Source organism: Notolabrus celidotus, chromosome 3, assembly GCF_009762535.1.
Source record: "Notolabrus celidotus isolate fNotCel1 chromosome 3, fNotCel1.pri, whole genome shotgun sequence".
NCBI classification, from domain to species: domain Eukaryota; kingdom Metazoa; phylum Chordata; class Actinopteri; order Labriformes; family Labridae; genus Notolabrus; species Notolabrus celidotus.
The window spans coordinates 36890889-36907300 of record NC_048274.1 but is presented as its reverse complement, the minus strand read 5'-3'; the positions used below and the strand labels follow the sequence as shown (position 1 = coordinate 36907300).

General features: G+C 43.3%; 2 protein-coding genes across 3 annotated transcripts in view; one reads left to right on the top strand and one right to left on the bottom strand.

Annotated features, from left to right (window-relative positions):
• The window catches only part of dpy19l3 (dpy-19 like C-mannosyltransferase 3), a 120956-nt gene extending 112789 nt beyond the window's left edge, over nucleotides 1-8167 (top strand). For both annotated transcript variants that reach the window (XM_034680886.1, XM_034680885.1), the window contains exon 19: nucleotides 524-8167. In XM_034680886.1, coding sequence (XP_034536777.1) covers nucleotides 524-727 — 204 coding nt within the window. In that variant the 3' untranslated portion in view covers nucleotides 728-8167. The remainder of the gene's footprint in view (nucleotides 1-523) is intronic.
• Nucleotides 8168-8212: 45 nt separating this feature from the next.
• The window catches only part of si:ch211-186j3.6 (neural-cadherin), a 351776-nt gene continuing 343576 nt past the window's right edge, over nucleotides 8213-16412 (bottom strand). The window contains exons 36-37 of the mRNA XM_034679695.1: nucleotides 14441-14595; nucleotides 8213-11468 (exon numbers count right to left, since the gene is read on the bottom strand). Coding sequence (XP_034535586.1) covers nucleotides 10863-11468; nucleotides 14441-14595 — 761 coding nt within the window. The 3' untranslated portion in view covers nucleotides 8213-10862. The remainder of the gene's footprint in view (nucleotides 11469-14440; nucleotides 14596-16412) is intronic.

Here is a 16412-nt window from a genome sequence, read left to right as displayed (position 1 = left end):
GCTTAACTGTTTTTGAAGTTTGTCCAAGAAATATGAGACATCACAAATTTTCAAAAGTCCTCCACAAAACGATGACACAAGTTTGACAAACACACATGAGCACAGGAAATAACAGGGGTGTTGTAGTCTGTAGTTTTGTTGGCTCACTATGAGGCTTCCATTAAAGGCATCAAGCTTGCATCTGTACGTGTATGCCAGCTTGCCTCTTTGAATGTGATGTATTGGCTGCATCTTTACTCTGATAATTAACGCATTTAGGCTTGAGTAATAAAAAGAGTCATGATCATGAGGAATCCGTCAGTGCAGAGTTGCTGTCAGATCCAGCTGGCAGAAGAGCAATGTGAAATCAGAGACTCTGACAGGCTGTCAGTCACCCTGCTGGAGTTTATCTACATCAACTTTATCTCAATGTGTTGACGATGTATTGATTGACACGTGGCCCCATTAAGATCAAACATAAGTGTAAGCTGCCTGTCATCTTTGTTTCTGCTGATGATGACACTCTCCATCTTTGTGCCATCAGATCATGGACGGAGAGGGAGACAACGACCCCGACCTCGTCCCGGCCTCCCACCCTCGATTCTGCGAGGCCATCAAGGCTGAGGCAGCGGCTTACTCGTCCCTGTTCACCAGAACATTCCAAAACAAAACCTTCCACGTTTACAGAGTGAAGAAGAAGCGCAAGAAGAGCAACAAGAACTCTTCAGAGGCCACAGTGACTCAGTAACAGGAGCACAACTGTGAGAAGAAACTCCATCAGAGGCCGGAGGGGAGAGAGACGGAGGAGAAGAAGAGAGAAGAGAGTCCTCGCTGTTCCTCCGTCTCCTTTCTGCACTGAGCCCAGCTGTGATCACACCATTATTTTTTAACACACGGCTCTGTGAACTGTGCTGGGAGAGCAGCGGGCCGCTCCCGGCTCCAGGGTGCTCTGTTTTAGTTAGTGGAGTGTGGATGCACCTCCAGGAGTCCTGCTCTGAGCTGATCTGTCTACACCCGCCCGACCCATCATCCACCAGTTCTCCTCCCCTCCGCTCACTCTGCTGCAGATGAACAGACACAGGAACGGCAAAAAGACCTCCCAGCAGGGTCCAAAACACCACGAGCAAAGACTGATCATGTTGTTTCATTTGAACCAGTCAGTGTCATTTCTGTGACGTGCTCTATGAAATGAACATAGATGAGTCATCACCTCCCAGTCATCATCTTCTTTTACATTTTCGTTCACAGTTAAAGAGCGTTTTTCAAATTAAGATCCAACTTGCTTCTCCGCATGTAAGTTACAGAAGTCACATGTGACTTTAAAAGATGTAAAAGTTTAACTCAACAGCATTCAAACTGTTAATTTATTGTTATAAAAAAAACATTATCTTTCAACATGCAGTATTCAACATGCTGCTGAGCTATTCTTTGCAGATAAAAATGATAGAAAAAGGGATCAAACTTTAAGAAAATGTTCCCCTTCACAAATCTGGAGAACTTAAAATACTTGAACCTGACAAAACTTGGAGCCGGCGATCAGAGAACAAACTTTAGTCAGACTTTGTAAAATTAAAGAAGATAAGGGAAGACATAAGCTGCACAGCTATGGATAGCATGAATACGTGGCAGTGTGCTCAGGTTTTTTTTTTAAATCTGCTTTTTAAATAATAAAAAATGGTCTCTTATGAAGAAATAAAACTACAAAAACATATTTTTTAATTTAGAGTTAATGTAGATCTAATGAGATCTGACTTGAATCATGGTCACTAAATTCTGAGTGCTCATGTAGGTAGTGTGGTAGACTTCATGTGCTCCTGAAGAGGAGAGTTAGTGTTGACAGCATGAAGGAATGGATGATGTCTTTAGGCACACTTGATAGAGCCTAAGATTAAGTAAATAGAGTTGAATTAATTGATTAAATTGATTAAAATTTAATATTGTAATTGTATTATTTGCTCTTGGAAGTTTTCCAGAAGACACTGTCTTACACTGACAAGTCGTCCAGCTGAAGGGTGCTGAAAATGAGAATAGATCTGTCTGTTTCAAGTCTCAATAGCAGATCTACCTGTAGGTTTTTAGGCTAAACCTCTAACAGGCTAGTTAGCCGGGCAGTGCTAGCACTGGCCAGAGAACATAGAGTCTAGAGCTGTAACTGAGATTGTATTGTATTAATTCAAAAGAGTCCTGAGATGGAAACTTTCATGTTAACCTGATTTATGATGGGAAATTTCAGATCAGCCTGATGGAATGTTTTTGTGGCATTGACCTCGATCTAATATCTGTCTGCAGACCGTGCTCCTTTAGTGCACAGTTTATTGAACAACAGAGGAGATTCAAACTTGGACTCACATGTCATTTAAAGGCCTACATTTTGCTTCATCTATGAAATAGGTGTGTTTGCAAAATACCAAATCAAACTCAACTCAAAGAAATGAGAAATATTACAGTGGGCACGGTTACATGATGTTTTTTTAATTCTGAATTAATAATTCCGAATTAAATAATTCCGAATTAAAGTTTTCTCCTTCGTGTTTACATGGAAATAGTAATTCCGAATTGAGGTTTACATGGAAAACACATTTAATTGTTTTTATTCAATTCCTCTAAAAGTCTGGGGGTTGGGAAGGGTTCTGATTGGACAGGGGCGGGCGTGACGTATTTACTTCTACCGGAAGAAAACAGACTCCAGTTCCTGCTTCTTTCATTTTCGGTTACAACATGGAAGACCACACAATAAGTTCAAATGTCGCTTTGATTTTGACTATAGTTGTTAAAAAGCAGCTCGACACAAACGTGCTGCTTCACTTTCGTCAGCTGAGGAGGAGAAGAGAGATAGAGGACCGGAGAAGGGCGGCGGATGACTGTACTGTGGCGATTCAAAGCCGGTTAGTGCAACGCTGCTCTACCTCATCCTGAAATATGAGCCCGCCAGCGCGGAGTATGTGCGTCATCGCGACAGGACAAGGGAACGAGCATGTGCAGAACGACCGGAATTAATTTAAAGCGGAATGAACGTATACATGATAGAGGAATTATTCAATTCGGATTTAAAATCAGAATAAACCAGACACTTACATTTAATTCGGAATTATCATTTTCATTCGGAATTACGTGTTTACATGGTAATTTTTAATCTTTTTAAAGAGGATTTAATCTTAATTCGGAATTAAAGGTGACATATCATGCAAAATTGACTTTTTAATGGTTTTTTACCTGAAATATGTGTCCCTGGCATGTCTACAAACCCCCCGAGAATGAAAAAAATCCATTCTGCCCCTGTTCTGATTTCTCCACCTTTCTGTAAATGTGTGTGAAACGAGCCGTTTCAGACTTCAGTGTTTTTGTTACGTAACAACAATATCCGGTCTGTCACGGAGTCAGAGCTCGGAGCTTGTTCAGGCCATAGACTGTATAAAATAATACTGAATCCCTCCCCCGTTTTTCATTACCTGCACACATGTGTGCTAACAAGAAGTTTAGGAGGGAGGCATGCTAGTTGTAGGCTGTCTTAATAAACACAAAGGTCGGTTTTACTCCCCACGTCTGCAGATTTGAAGATCTAGTGGAGGATTTTTATTTATCATAGATAAGTGCTAGCGCTAGTTAGCATAGCCACATAGCTACATGTTCGTAGCTGTGTACCAAGACACACGTCGACATACTGATAAATAAAACAACAAGAAACACTAAATCTGTGACCAATCCTTCAGAAAGGTCCTGCTGCAGGCGCCTCTCCGTCAGGATCAGATTCAGAGGGTTGAAGTAACGCGATCTCTGAGCAGCCGTGTATATTCAGCCAACATGTAAACATTAGATCAACGTTCTGGAGAGCTGAGGCACATCCACTTCCGGAGGGGGCGTGGTCAGAGGGAAAACAGAGTGTTCTGAGGACTGCTGAAGAAAAGGACTTTTCAGGCATGCCAAAATCTGATTTCAAAGTGTTTTTTTGAGCATAAACTTTAAAGACATGTTTTGGGGACCTCTTAGACCAATATATATTGATGAAAAAAGCGTGATATGTCACCTTTAAAGAGGAATTAAAAGTTTCATCAGTAACATCCATGACATGAGGAATAATCAAACCAATGAAGTCCATGATTTCAGGTGGAAAGCTCCAGAAAGGGAAAAAAGCTGCACTTTTAGTTGGGATAAAGTTGTTCAGTTATCATCCCTACTGTAGAAATGACCCTGATTGCTTGCTCTCTCAACCTTTATTCATCTAGAGCCAATTCAGCAAAGTGTTAACTCAAGATTTTACAAGAAGAGCAGTTGTAGGCTGCACTCAAACCAACATTTACCACCAAACTTTTTCCATTTCCTCACAAACACCTGACAGATGTGGTAACTTCCTGTGTGTGTGTTCTAGTTTTTTTTTGCAACTGACATTGTGTTGGTTAAAAGAACCGTTGAATGACTTTGACCACAAGCTTGACACAGACAGTTTGCACTGTTAGCTGGGATGAATCTGAGTGATAGATTTCATCAATTACTCCTTAAAGAAAGACAGGTATGTTGTTAGCTTGGATATAAAACAGGTTGTAACCACTGCTTAAATGTGTTTTTTTCTGCTGTAAAACTGAGGTCAAAGCTGGTACCAAGTGATATTTTTGACAGTGTTGTTTTGTTTTGATTGCTGTCGGCTCTGTGATTCTCATCAGCAGCTGCCTCAACCTTTCCGCTCTCTTTTCTCTCTCTCACACACACACACACACACAGCTACAAACGCACATGAATAATGTAAGTGGCGAGGAAATTGCGGCAGGCTGACAACGATGCTGATTCCCAGTCGCAATCCAAAATAGTTTGTAAGAGAGGGAGAGAGACGGAGCGGGGGGCAACACTTGCATATCAAACTGAGGCTTTGTGGTTTGAGAAGAAAGTGAGGAGGAGCGGGAGGGCGGGGAGGACAGAAAAGGCTCATGTTTAAACAGCAGCAGAGGAGAGATGCGAGCGCATCAAAACACGGATTCACAGTGATCTAAACCCTCTTCCTCTTTTTCCTTTTCTCCCTTCTAAGATAGGAGAAGAAGAAAGAGGAGAGGAGGTGATTGAAAGGCTGGAGCTGTGTCGGTAATTATGGGCCGGCCAGTCACAGCTGCCTGCTAAGAGCTGTTGTGTGGGTACAACACGCACACACACAAACATTCCCCTCGCTCCCTCATCTCAGTCTGCCTATATTTGTACTCTTGTTAATAAGGACCTCTGTCTTTGATAATCCACACACATCCAGATGCAGGAGCACTCCTGCAGGGGTTGTTGTGGGGCGTTTGATAACGTGTTGTTCGTTAACCGCGGCCTCATTGTAATGCATACCAATCAGATCAGTGTGCATCAGATACACCCCCCTCCTCCCCCTCCTCCCCCTCCTCCTCCTCCTCATGCCTTTATATTGGATGTTTAATTTAAGAGATGTCTGATTGCTTTATTCAGAGCAAAGTGATTCCATTATGTTTGCCTAATAAGAGAGTACCAGTGTTATTTTTCCTCAGCACTCTTAATTTCCATACATATTGGGATTAGCAGTTCATACCGAGTCGTGTAGCGCATCTGGGTTTTTTTTTTCTTAATGAAAGAGGGATGAAGAAAACCGTTGCTTGTGAGCACATGTGGTTTTCAGCTCAACACTTCATTTGGGATTGTTTTAAAACAAAGCAGTGTGTGGTGCTGAAACAAATGAAGCTGCTTTCATTCATGTTTCTGCTCAGAGAACGAAGAGTTAGTATTTACAGAGAGAGGGAGCGCTAAAGGCCGAGTTTACATCTGCTCACATCTGTTTTCTGCAGCATAAAACAGATTTGTTTCCCTCTTAAACCCATTATTCTTCGTCTGTTTATCCCGCCTAGAACATTACATAGACACAAGTACGTAGACCGACTACTTTCGCACCCATATCGTTGCTGATTCTGGGTCCCTCTTGGATCACATAGTCCTCATGGCGCTGCTGTTTTTCCCCCCTTTATTGGTACCTTGTATGTTTTTCTTGCATCTTTAACCATGGTTTGTGTTTTTTTGGAGTGCTGTAAAGTGGAATTAATTTAGTAAAACTATGTGCATTTTGTTGTTCTGTTGGAGTAAACAGATAAGCCATGGGGGAGTGGTGGCTCGGTCAGCTGTGTTTTCAGTCTGTTATTAACCCAGAGTTCATCGCAAACAACTTCTACTTAAAATAGTATAGAATTATACAAAATTGTGCATACGTATTTTCAGACCTTGATGGTTTGGAAAGAGTTTGGAGAGTTTTATTTGATTGAGTTGTACTGTTGGTTGACAAGACCAAGCTCTGCCAAAGCAGGTAGTTCCTGAAGGACAGAGACGGTTGGACTTGAAGGATCTGTGCGAGCTCATGTCATCGAAAAAACCTTTAGACCACAGGCGATGTAAAAGAAGTGTTTTCTGCTCCTGTAAAATCAGCTTCTTGTTGTTTTTAAGCCTTGAGTTTGGCATCTTAGTTGTACCAGACTGTTGTTCAGAGCCTGAAATGACAACATTTAGATACAGATCCATCCATCCTGGTTGAGGGGCTGCATCAGTAACAACTTGTCACAGTCTGAAGAAGCATTCCCTGCTCCCTCATTTACTTACTTTAAAGCTTAATCTACAAATTCAACATCATTGAAGGAGATTTTGATCATGACGTTGAAACCATCAACTTATTAGATGATCGTTTACTGATGTAATTATAATTTTAATATAAAAACGTGTCATTTTCTGCTGGACTGACGTATAGGCTTGGGTTCCAAAATCTTGAGATCCATGGATTCAATACTGCACATGCATTTTGGTCCTGCTTTCCTGTTCAGCGTCATAAATCTTTCAGGATTAAACCTCAGTGAGAGTTCTGCATTCTGCAGAAAGTTCTACTTATGAACAATTCAGCAAATATATACAGCCAATAAGGTGGCGCATCAATTATGTGCACGATCTGATGGCCTACGTGAGCTGATGAGCTTCAACATGCTGGTGGTATGGGAATATTTTGAAGTGTGAGAAACAGACAGCAGGTTAGCTTTATTCAACGCATAGGTGATTGAAGGAGGATGAAAACAGCACTCCTTTAACACTCTGTTTAATCGTGCATCTTAAGAACCGTCATCATGAAGCCCCAAGAGTTTCTGTAAAGTAAGAAAGCCTCTACTTTAGTGTTTTGGCTAAGATATAGAGCAGCACGAAGTAGAAGGAGTGTAACAAGGAAATCAGTGAATTCATTGCTCTCAATAACCAGCCTCTCAGGCTGACGCAGGCTTTCAGAGGCCAATACTTGGATCGGTATTGGCTAAATAACGGCATATATCCTGCACCCCGACATGATATTTATGGACACAGGAGGTGGACAAAAGCAGACACATAATGCAGACTTTCAAAATTCCATCCAGTGGTTTTGTTCATGTTTGGGAGCATGTTGGAGCTGAAGTCCAGGTAGAACTAATCATAGATTTCATTGTTGATTTCACTGTAAGATAATTCGTGCTTATGACAAAGTGCAGCTATGATGCATGTGCCAGTGTAAAGAAAACCATGTGACGTTCTCTGTGAGCCATTAACAGACAATGTCTCTGAGCCATTCCATGTAAATACCATGAAACTACTGATGAATGTGAATTTTTCTCCATGGAGTTTGAGGGTCCTTATACAATGTGCCAAGACAGAGCACATCAGTGTACTGTACAGGTATGTGTGTGTTTCTGAGGTAAGAGAGGCTTTTCTCTACAGTGGTACATTTTGATTGGCTGCTATCATCGGCCACTCTTGAAGGTAAACAAACGGCTGCACCTTAAAGGCTGTTGTTTCTGAAGAGCAGCTTGAGACCCTGAGCCAGAGCGTCCTCAGTAGAAGAACCATTTCATTTGATCAACAAGGAAACTGTCTGTTGTGGAAACCATCGTCTGTGTCTGAGAGGAACATTGTGAGATGTATGTGAGTGCCTTTGGTCTCTGTTTCCTTGTTTCTGTGCTTTTTCTTTTACCAAGACATCCACTACATCGTGATGTACAGCCGCTTTTATACTGCTGCATCTTTCATGTCAGAATCCATATAAACCAGTAAATGTTGTCTCTGCTATCCAGACTATTCTCACAGTGTGTCATTGGTCAAATGGCTATGAACCCTTTTCCAGTGGCAGTGTTAGATAATAGATGCATCTCTGTTCAGTATGGCAGTATGATCAATAAACTTATTTTTTCTCCAACAACCTTTGTTTCCTTCATTTCTTCCAGGTGCAGTCACAACTCGGCAGTCACTGGTGCAAATAAATGAATTTATTGAGAAAAAAAAGATCAAAGCAAATACAAAACACTCACGGAACTGTCCAAAGCTCGTCACCACCGTCGGGATGATAAAAAAGATATGTTTGGTTTGATGTTTTTTTCTCAGAAGCTGCACATTTTCAACAGAGGCTGCTTTTCTTGACATAAAAAGCAATCATTGTAAGTAATTAATTAATCTCTGTATTTACAAATGAGGTAAAAACATTGACTTTGTTCACAACATGTCTGCACCCAGAACACAACATTTAAGAAGCTGTTTATGGTACAAATGAATGAACGGTGGTGTTTGGGAGTGAAAGGCTGCTCCTTACAGCTGCAGAAAGAGAGAGAGAGAAAGGTGAAGCATAAAGCTTCTTCATCCTTCGTCTCTGCGTGATGCAGGCTCGGCCCCTCTCTGCAGAGGAATACAAAACAAGCATCCCCCTCCAGGAAGTCCCCACTGTCTATAGAAAAAAGAAAATAAAGCAGGTGTGTCTGACTTTTAGGCATCATCCGTGCATCCTCATGACTGCTGAGTCCCTTACTTTTAAAGCAACATTGTTGCCTCTGCTTTTGAGAAAATAGCATTTCTGAAAAGACTCAATCTGGAAATCAACTCCTCGATGTCTTTTTTGGAGAGCCCACATCCCTTTGGTTTTCCCTGCATGACAGCGAGCCATCAGCTCCTATTAGGATTAGTGATCTGACATGTTTTCACACCCTCCCACCCTTTAACTGCTCTGTGCAGACAGGCTCTGCTCTGCCAGCGTGGAGACGAATAAAAAGAAACACGATGTGAGTGCAGCTGCTACTTTCTGAAGGATCCAGCACCTGGAACACAATGTGACGCCAGGTTGGTATTTTGGAGGACTGCAGGGAGAAGGATGAGGATGGGGTGGGGGCATATGACTTTTGTATCTAGATTATTTGCCCCCCTCTCTACAGCTACCTGTGGAGCTACTGAGAGAAACCGTCTATCACAGGGCCAGGCACTTGATCAGATGCTCCCTCTCTGCCTCCCCTCCTCATTTCTCATCTCATCTCTCTTATCACCAGGTGAAAAGATCAAGTCATTTTTCAAACTCTCTGCCTCTAACCTTCCCTTCTTTTTACACTTCTTTGCTTTTTTGTTCCTTTCAGACAAATCCCTCGCAGCGGTTTCACAAAAACAGCGACACTTTTTATTTTTTGGTACAGGAACGGTATGACAAGAAAGCTAAATAAGAGGAACACTTTCCCCTGTGCTGACAACACAGCTTGCACAATAACTGCAGATTTATTGTTCCCTGTGCAATTTTCCATCAGCCCACTTTCCAACAATTATCACACTGATCCAGCTAAGAGCCTGGGTAATTCAGGGAAGAGCAATAGATGAATGTGTGAGAAAACTGTGTATGGCACAGGTATAAGAGCTCAGAACTACACGAGTAATCATTATAAATCTCCCTGCTCCTCCTCGCTCTGTTTGTATTTATTGAGTAGTCACCTTGGAAAGGCGTTTGACGTAGTTTGTATTCTACCAAGCAACCGTCTGTTAGAGCGGTCTCTCGAAGCCACCGCATTTGGTATGCCCGGGGAAGAGCGTACGCGGAACAGAGCAACAGAGCAAGTATTTCCTCCCTCCCGCCGTCCGCACGTCCGCTCCCATTTCTTTTTAACAAAGCTGTTTGAATTTTTCTGCAGCCTCCCTCGGGTGAGGAGCGGCGGAGGAGAGCTCGAATGAGAATAGGAAATCACATGAAGACGAGGGCGCAGTAGTAAGTAGAAAGCTTGATGGCTAACAACCCACGGAGCGTTGCAACTTGAAACACCCAACCAATACAGAATTACTCAACCCAGCGAAAGACACATTACCAGAAAAACAAAAAACAAAACCAGAAAAATAAAATCTCAATCTGCAACCCAGTCATGGTCGAAGCACTTTTTTTTCAAACATTGACAAAAGCTGTGTACAGCCAGGCAGCAAGAACACAATGTGTCCACTATATACTGAAAATCCAGACTCTGTGTTATACGGGCTACTCAGTATGATCCCTCTCATCTTCACTGTCTTTCATCCAACAGCACAGTGAGGCATATATAGAGTCCGTCTTTTATTTACAAAGATTGAATTCAGCAGCAAGGTGCTAAAAAATACATTTCAGGTGGCATTGATTTGCTCAGATATATATAAAAAAAAGGTTTCATTTCACATTTCAGGCCTTCATCTGACACTCGGCTCACAATGAGTGTTAGAAAATAGAGGAAATTTGTGGTGTTATTGGCTGTGACTGGAACAGATTTGTCTGACAGTGAAGCTGAGCTCCATCATGATGAGTAGCCCAGGTAGAGAGTGACGTTCTGAAGCCTTTAAGGTGAGTGGCAGGTTTGATAACGTCTGCTCCGAGCAAGAGGAGCGTGGAGCAACAGCCTCTATTCTCAGGGACGCTTTCATCTGTCTGTTAGGCCGCCGTGTTGATTGACGGTGCTCATCATCCAGTAAATACAACACCTCCTGTGTCAGGGCGAGGAGAGCGAGTCTCTCTGTCACTCAGTCTCTCGCTGTTTTCCTGCCTCGGTCGGCGCTCAGCGTCTGCTAATTGATTGTTTGGGGTTGGCCCGTTTTGAGGGTCCCTCAGTTTTGTCTGCGTGCCTCTGAGCTCAGAGGTCGCTTGCTTCGGCTCGCTCGTACAGCGCCCGCAGCTTCTCAAAGCGAGGCCCCCACTCCCCCAGCGTCTCCTCCCTCCTGCCCTCCCCTCCCCCTCCACCGTCTGTGCTGCTCCCCCCGTCCAGTCCAGCTGAGCTGAAAGAGCTGAGAGAGCCAGCTGGAGAGCCACCTCCCTCAGTGGAGAAGACCTGCAGGGAGTCAAAAGGGCCCGTGTCTGGATGCTGGTCAGCATCGCGGATGATCTCACACAGGTAGCGGGCTAGGTCCTGGCTGGAGAAGGAGAGGGAGCGGCGCGCCAGCTGTGAGGGTCGTGCTTGGCCCTGGGCAGGAAGTCTGGTAGGGGGGACGTCTCTCCGCAGGCTAGTGGTACCTACGGAGGAGGTGGATGCTGCTGAAGGAGGAAGAGTGGTGGAGCTGGTGGTCCGGCTGAGGGAGTCCAGAGGCTGGGTGGAAGGCGGGGCAGGGGTTGCTTGGTGAAGGAGGTGGTGGTGATGATGGGGAGGAGGAGGGTGGTGCAAGGCTCTGGAGCGGCAGTACTGAACAGACTGGGCCGGGCTCGGCTGGAGGGACTTCTGCAGCTCCGCCATGTCGTACGCATTCTGCACACACAAGAAGCAAGAAAAAACAAAACATTCAGGTATCACTGAAAAGACAATAAGGTCTGCTGAAGTGCAGGAGCACAAAAAGGAAAGAAGAGGGAGTGAAAGAATGAATGGAGGAGGGGGAAAAATAAAAAGTGACAGAGATGGAGAGCAGAAAAATGAAAAGAGAGCAGGAACACAATCAGCTCTGCCCGTTACGTTCACTGTGAATGTTCCACCTGTTTAAGCTTTCAATCCATCTCCATCTACTGTCTCAGAGAAGTCCCTGTGAGGTTTAGTGTCTGTGTGTGACGGAGACCAAGAAGATGAAACATATGAGTGGCAGTGATTCAGAAAGGAGATGAAGGGTGACTCTCTTTCCAGCTTTCTCTTCTTCTGTGCGCCGGTGCGTTGAGTTTAGGACACGTACGCTATAAGAGCCAATAACTTCAGCGCTAATGTGATTCCACCAAAACTGTAACCACGGCAGCAGAGATGAGAAACGGAGGGATGTAGGAGGCGGAGGGAGAGGAAGAGGAGCATACACACGCAGGAGGTGTGGGATGCTTTGTAAAACTGATTATGTGATGAGTGAAGAGTGCTGCTTTTTTTTTATTCCTCCGGAGAGCTTTCAAACAAGACTCTTGAGAATAATCTGCAACATCTGCTCTGCTATAGGGGATCGGGACTGTGTGTGTGTGTGTGTGTGTGTGTGTGTGTGTGTGTGTGTGTGTGTGTGTGTGTGTGTGTGTGTGTGTGTGTGTGTGTGTGTGTGTGTTTGCGTGTTTGAATGTGTGTGTGAGTGTGTGTGTGTATGAATGTTTGGCCCCAGGTAGTGCACAACATGAAGGACGAGACCTTGAAGGTTTTGGGGTACTGACTTGGTGTGACAACAATCCATGTATGCAGGCCTTTTGTCTCTCTTTCTGTGTGTGTGTGTGTGTGTGTGTGTGTGTGAGAGAGAGTGCATGTTTGTTATGATCTAAGTCGTGATATTATGCAAGCTCTTAAGTACTGCTGAGAGCCTGTGGGTTACTGTGGCTGTTGGAGAGTGGAGATAAGGATTTTGTGTGGGCCTAATTGAAACACCAGTGTTCTTGTGTGCACTATAAACACACGCAGACACACACACACACACACACACACACACACACACACACGCACGCACGCACGCACGCACACACACACACACACACACACACACACACACACACACACACACAGACACACACACACACACACACACACACACACACACACACACACACACACACACACACACAGAGGATTGTATTATAAATTGAATCAGCTGAATTATAAAGCTGCTTCCTTGCCTGTTAATCTTCATGGTTAGAGCATGCACCCCATGTACAGAGTTACAGTCTTTGATACAACGTCACCAGGGCTTGGACCAAGTTTGTAAGTATTATAAATAGAAAGTATATGTTCTAAACTAATCTAATCCAGTCCTGGCTAGTGTTGTACTTAAGTCACCAAACAGCCAGTCCGAGTCGAGTCTTGAGTGTTCAGTGTTCATGTCTAAGCCACCAAAGAAGACCAGAGCAGTCCACAGGATTAAGATGGCCCATGAACACAAGTGACAGCCCTTGCTATGAATAAGTTATTAGCGACTTAATCAACTATATGTAATGAATATATATGTAATGTATGTGCATGAATTGTATGTCTTTGTTCATGCCAATAAAGCAAATTGAATTGAATTGAATTGAATTGAATTAAACATTAAAAAAAGGCTAATAAAATAAAAAAGTGTTTCAAAATAAATAAGTCAAAGTCCTCCTTTCCATCCTCAGAGTCTCAAAGTAGCCAATGCTCATATACAAGTCCAAGTGCTTGAGTCCATGTACCGTCCTGAAAATCAGTCAGCTTTATTTGATGTTAGACGCCTTATTTCCAGTCTGTTAAGGTTTTAGGTAGGATGGTTGTATTGTCCTCTCTTCTCTTTTCTTTTCTTTATTAAGGTAAGATAGTCCAATGGCAGATAAGGGGAAAAAACAACATAAAACGGAGAAGAAGAGTAATATTCTAAGAAGCACAATCTCTGAAAATAGCATTTATGGAAACCCTGTTGCCTCACTCTAGAATAGAATAGGTCTTTGGTCTGGTTACACTACAGATGCAGTCAGTTAACATGGGATGCCATACGCACACCAAGAGAGGAGGTGTAACAGCAGGGAACAAGGCTCCATGAGGTCAGTTTCCTTAAAGTAAAATGAATGAAGAAGTGAGTTCATGAGTAATTTATGACAGATGATCCTAATCAAACACTAAATATGACTGAAAAGTATAATTTGACAAGATTGAGCACGGCAGGAGAGATGAGAGATGCAAAAGTGAGAGACTATGATGTTCTGACAATCTTTTTCTGAACTTTTTTTCACCAATTTGCAACTTTATAATATCACAAATATGCAAGTTCACTCTGACAAATATACAGTTTTATTTTAATCCCTGAATATAACTCTTCTCTCTTGGCTCTGTTTTTTTTTTGTATTTATATAATTTACCTAATATGCGTCAGTGAGATAGTCTGTGCAGACAGTAAAGATGTTTTGTTTTTCATTTTGGCGTTCGCTCCTCCTAAAGTTTGTTTAATAATCTGAGTTTTTTCAAATAAACTAGATATTTTGGACTTTATTTTCTCTTTGGTCTGGTCTTCTCTGAGGAAGGAAGGGATCACCTTTATCCTGTGCTTTTTTCCTTTGGCTGGGCATTACACCTACACCTCAATCATGGACAAAAGCTTGTAGATGTATCAAATTCGACAGTGTTTACATGCTGCTACAGTGTTTCATTTGAGTGTACGTTTCAAAAAGGAGGTATCTCCCAACAAGAGCTGTTTGTCCTTTAAGCTTTACCAGAAAAGGACAAGTAAGAATGTGTGTGTGTGTGTGTGTGTGTGTGTGTGTGTGTGTGTGTGTGTGTGTGTGTGTGTGTGTGTGTGTGTGTGTGTGTGTGTGTATGTGTACCTGGTCCTCCTCCCCGCCTCCCTCCTCGTCGTAGTTGAGGACGTTCTCTCGGATGTCCTCCCAGCCGTCGTGATGGGCGGACACGTGGTACACTCCCTCCTTCAGCCCTTTGTAGCTCCTCCAGCGGGTGTAGAGGAAAATGCCCAGCAGCAGCACTGCAAGTAACACACCCACACGCACACACAAAGACAAAGTCAGTCGTGGAGGTTTATCCGAGCAGAGCATTAGCATTACAAATTACATGATTAAGATCGTTCAGCCAATCACGGTGAGGCCCCAGAGACAGGTGCTGTCTAATGGAGTCGGCCTCGAGCATCATGTACCAAAAATGTGAGCTGCAAATTGATGAGTCTGTAGGGTTCAGCTAATAACCACGCCTGAGGGTTAGAGCGAGTCGACAAAGTATATGAAGGACTTCAAAGAGTGTTTGAAACAGGTTTTCACTCAGTTGACCTGAAAGTGACCAGTAGTGCTTTCAAAATACTCCTCTCTAAAACAGAATGACCTAGACAGCAGGTCTAGACCTCACTCTTTCTTATTGTATTTACATAGACATCACCCGTTAGCAAGCTCTTGGCATATTTAGGGAACAGTGGCGATGAAAAACTCCCTTTCATCAGATAGAAACCTCAAGAGACTGAAAACATCGACCTAACATCTCACTGGCTGCAAAACAAGTTTACCTACGGGTACAAATAAAGTAACCTGAACAGACTGAACACAAATCTGCTATGACCGGGTGGGCTGAAGTATTTTCTGTATCTCCAAGAGACCAGTGTGACACCTAAGCTGGTATTTCAAGCAGCTCTGGGGAACAAAGCCGTGTCAAAGACTCAACACGTTGGCATATAAATCATGTTAGCAAACAGAGCCCTGCAGATGTGTAGCAACATTAGCATCTGGATTTTAAAAAGTTGTGGTACAGACTTAGCCAAGTTCTCCCTAATCTGCTGTGATTGTCTTGAAAAGCTGGACTTGTGGTCAGTGTTATGAAACATTCAAGGTCTGGGTCATGGTTGATGATTTGGGTCAGAACAAGAAGTTTGTTTGCACTTTTAAATGAGTCTCCTGTTCTCCTGAGGGACAGAGCTGTCTGGCAGTAAAATCTGTACAGAGAGAGGCTGATTTCAAAACGGCCTGCTACATACTACCTACTAATGATGAAGGCAGTAGGTACCGCCTGCTACCTACTGCATTTGAATCCAGAATGTAGTATGACTGTTCTGTTCGATCTGTTATGCAGCATGATGAGCCAGGCGTCACTGGATTTCCGGTTTTAGAATGCAGAAGTAAACAACGACCAAGCTGATAGAGAAACTGCTTCTTTAGAATCATGTATGATTTAAAAGATTAAGAAGTGGTTTACTTGGAATTTAATCATTTTCACAGCACATAGAAACTGAGGGCCCCCTTGAAAAAAAGAGAAACAGTACACGAGGCAGACTGGTCCGATGCATGCTGTGAAATTTTCCCAAATCAGTAGACATCCGGGGAGTTTTGGCATACTGCAGATTTTGCTCGTTCACATACTACATACTGAATTTTGGACAAATCAATACGTACTGCTAGTATAGTAGGCGGTTTTGAAAACAACCAGATAGTACCTGTTGCTGAAAACTCAGAGTCAACAAACTCGCCAACAACAGCTCAGAAGTGTAGTTTAAGTGTGGCCTCTCTCTCTCTCCCTCTCTCTCTCTCTCTCTCACTCTGTCTGTCTGTCTGTCTGTCTGTCTGTCTGTCTGTCTGTCTGTCTCGCTCTCTGTCTGTCTGTCTGTCTGTCTGTCTGTCTCGCTCTCTCTCTCTGTCAGTCTGTCTGTCAGTCTGTCTGTCTGTCTCTCTCTCTCTCACTCTGTCTGTCTGTCTGTTTGTCTGTCTGTCTCTCTCTCTGTCTGTCTCTCTGTCTGTCCCTCTCTCTCTCTCTCTCTGTCTGTCTGTCTGTCTGTCTGTCTGTCTGTATCGCTCTCTCCCTGTC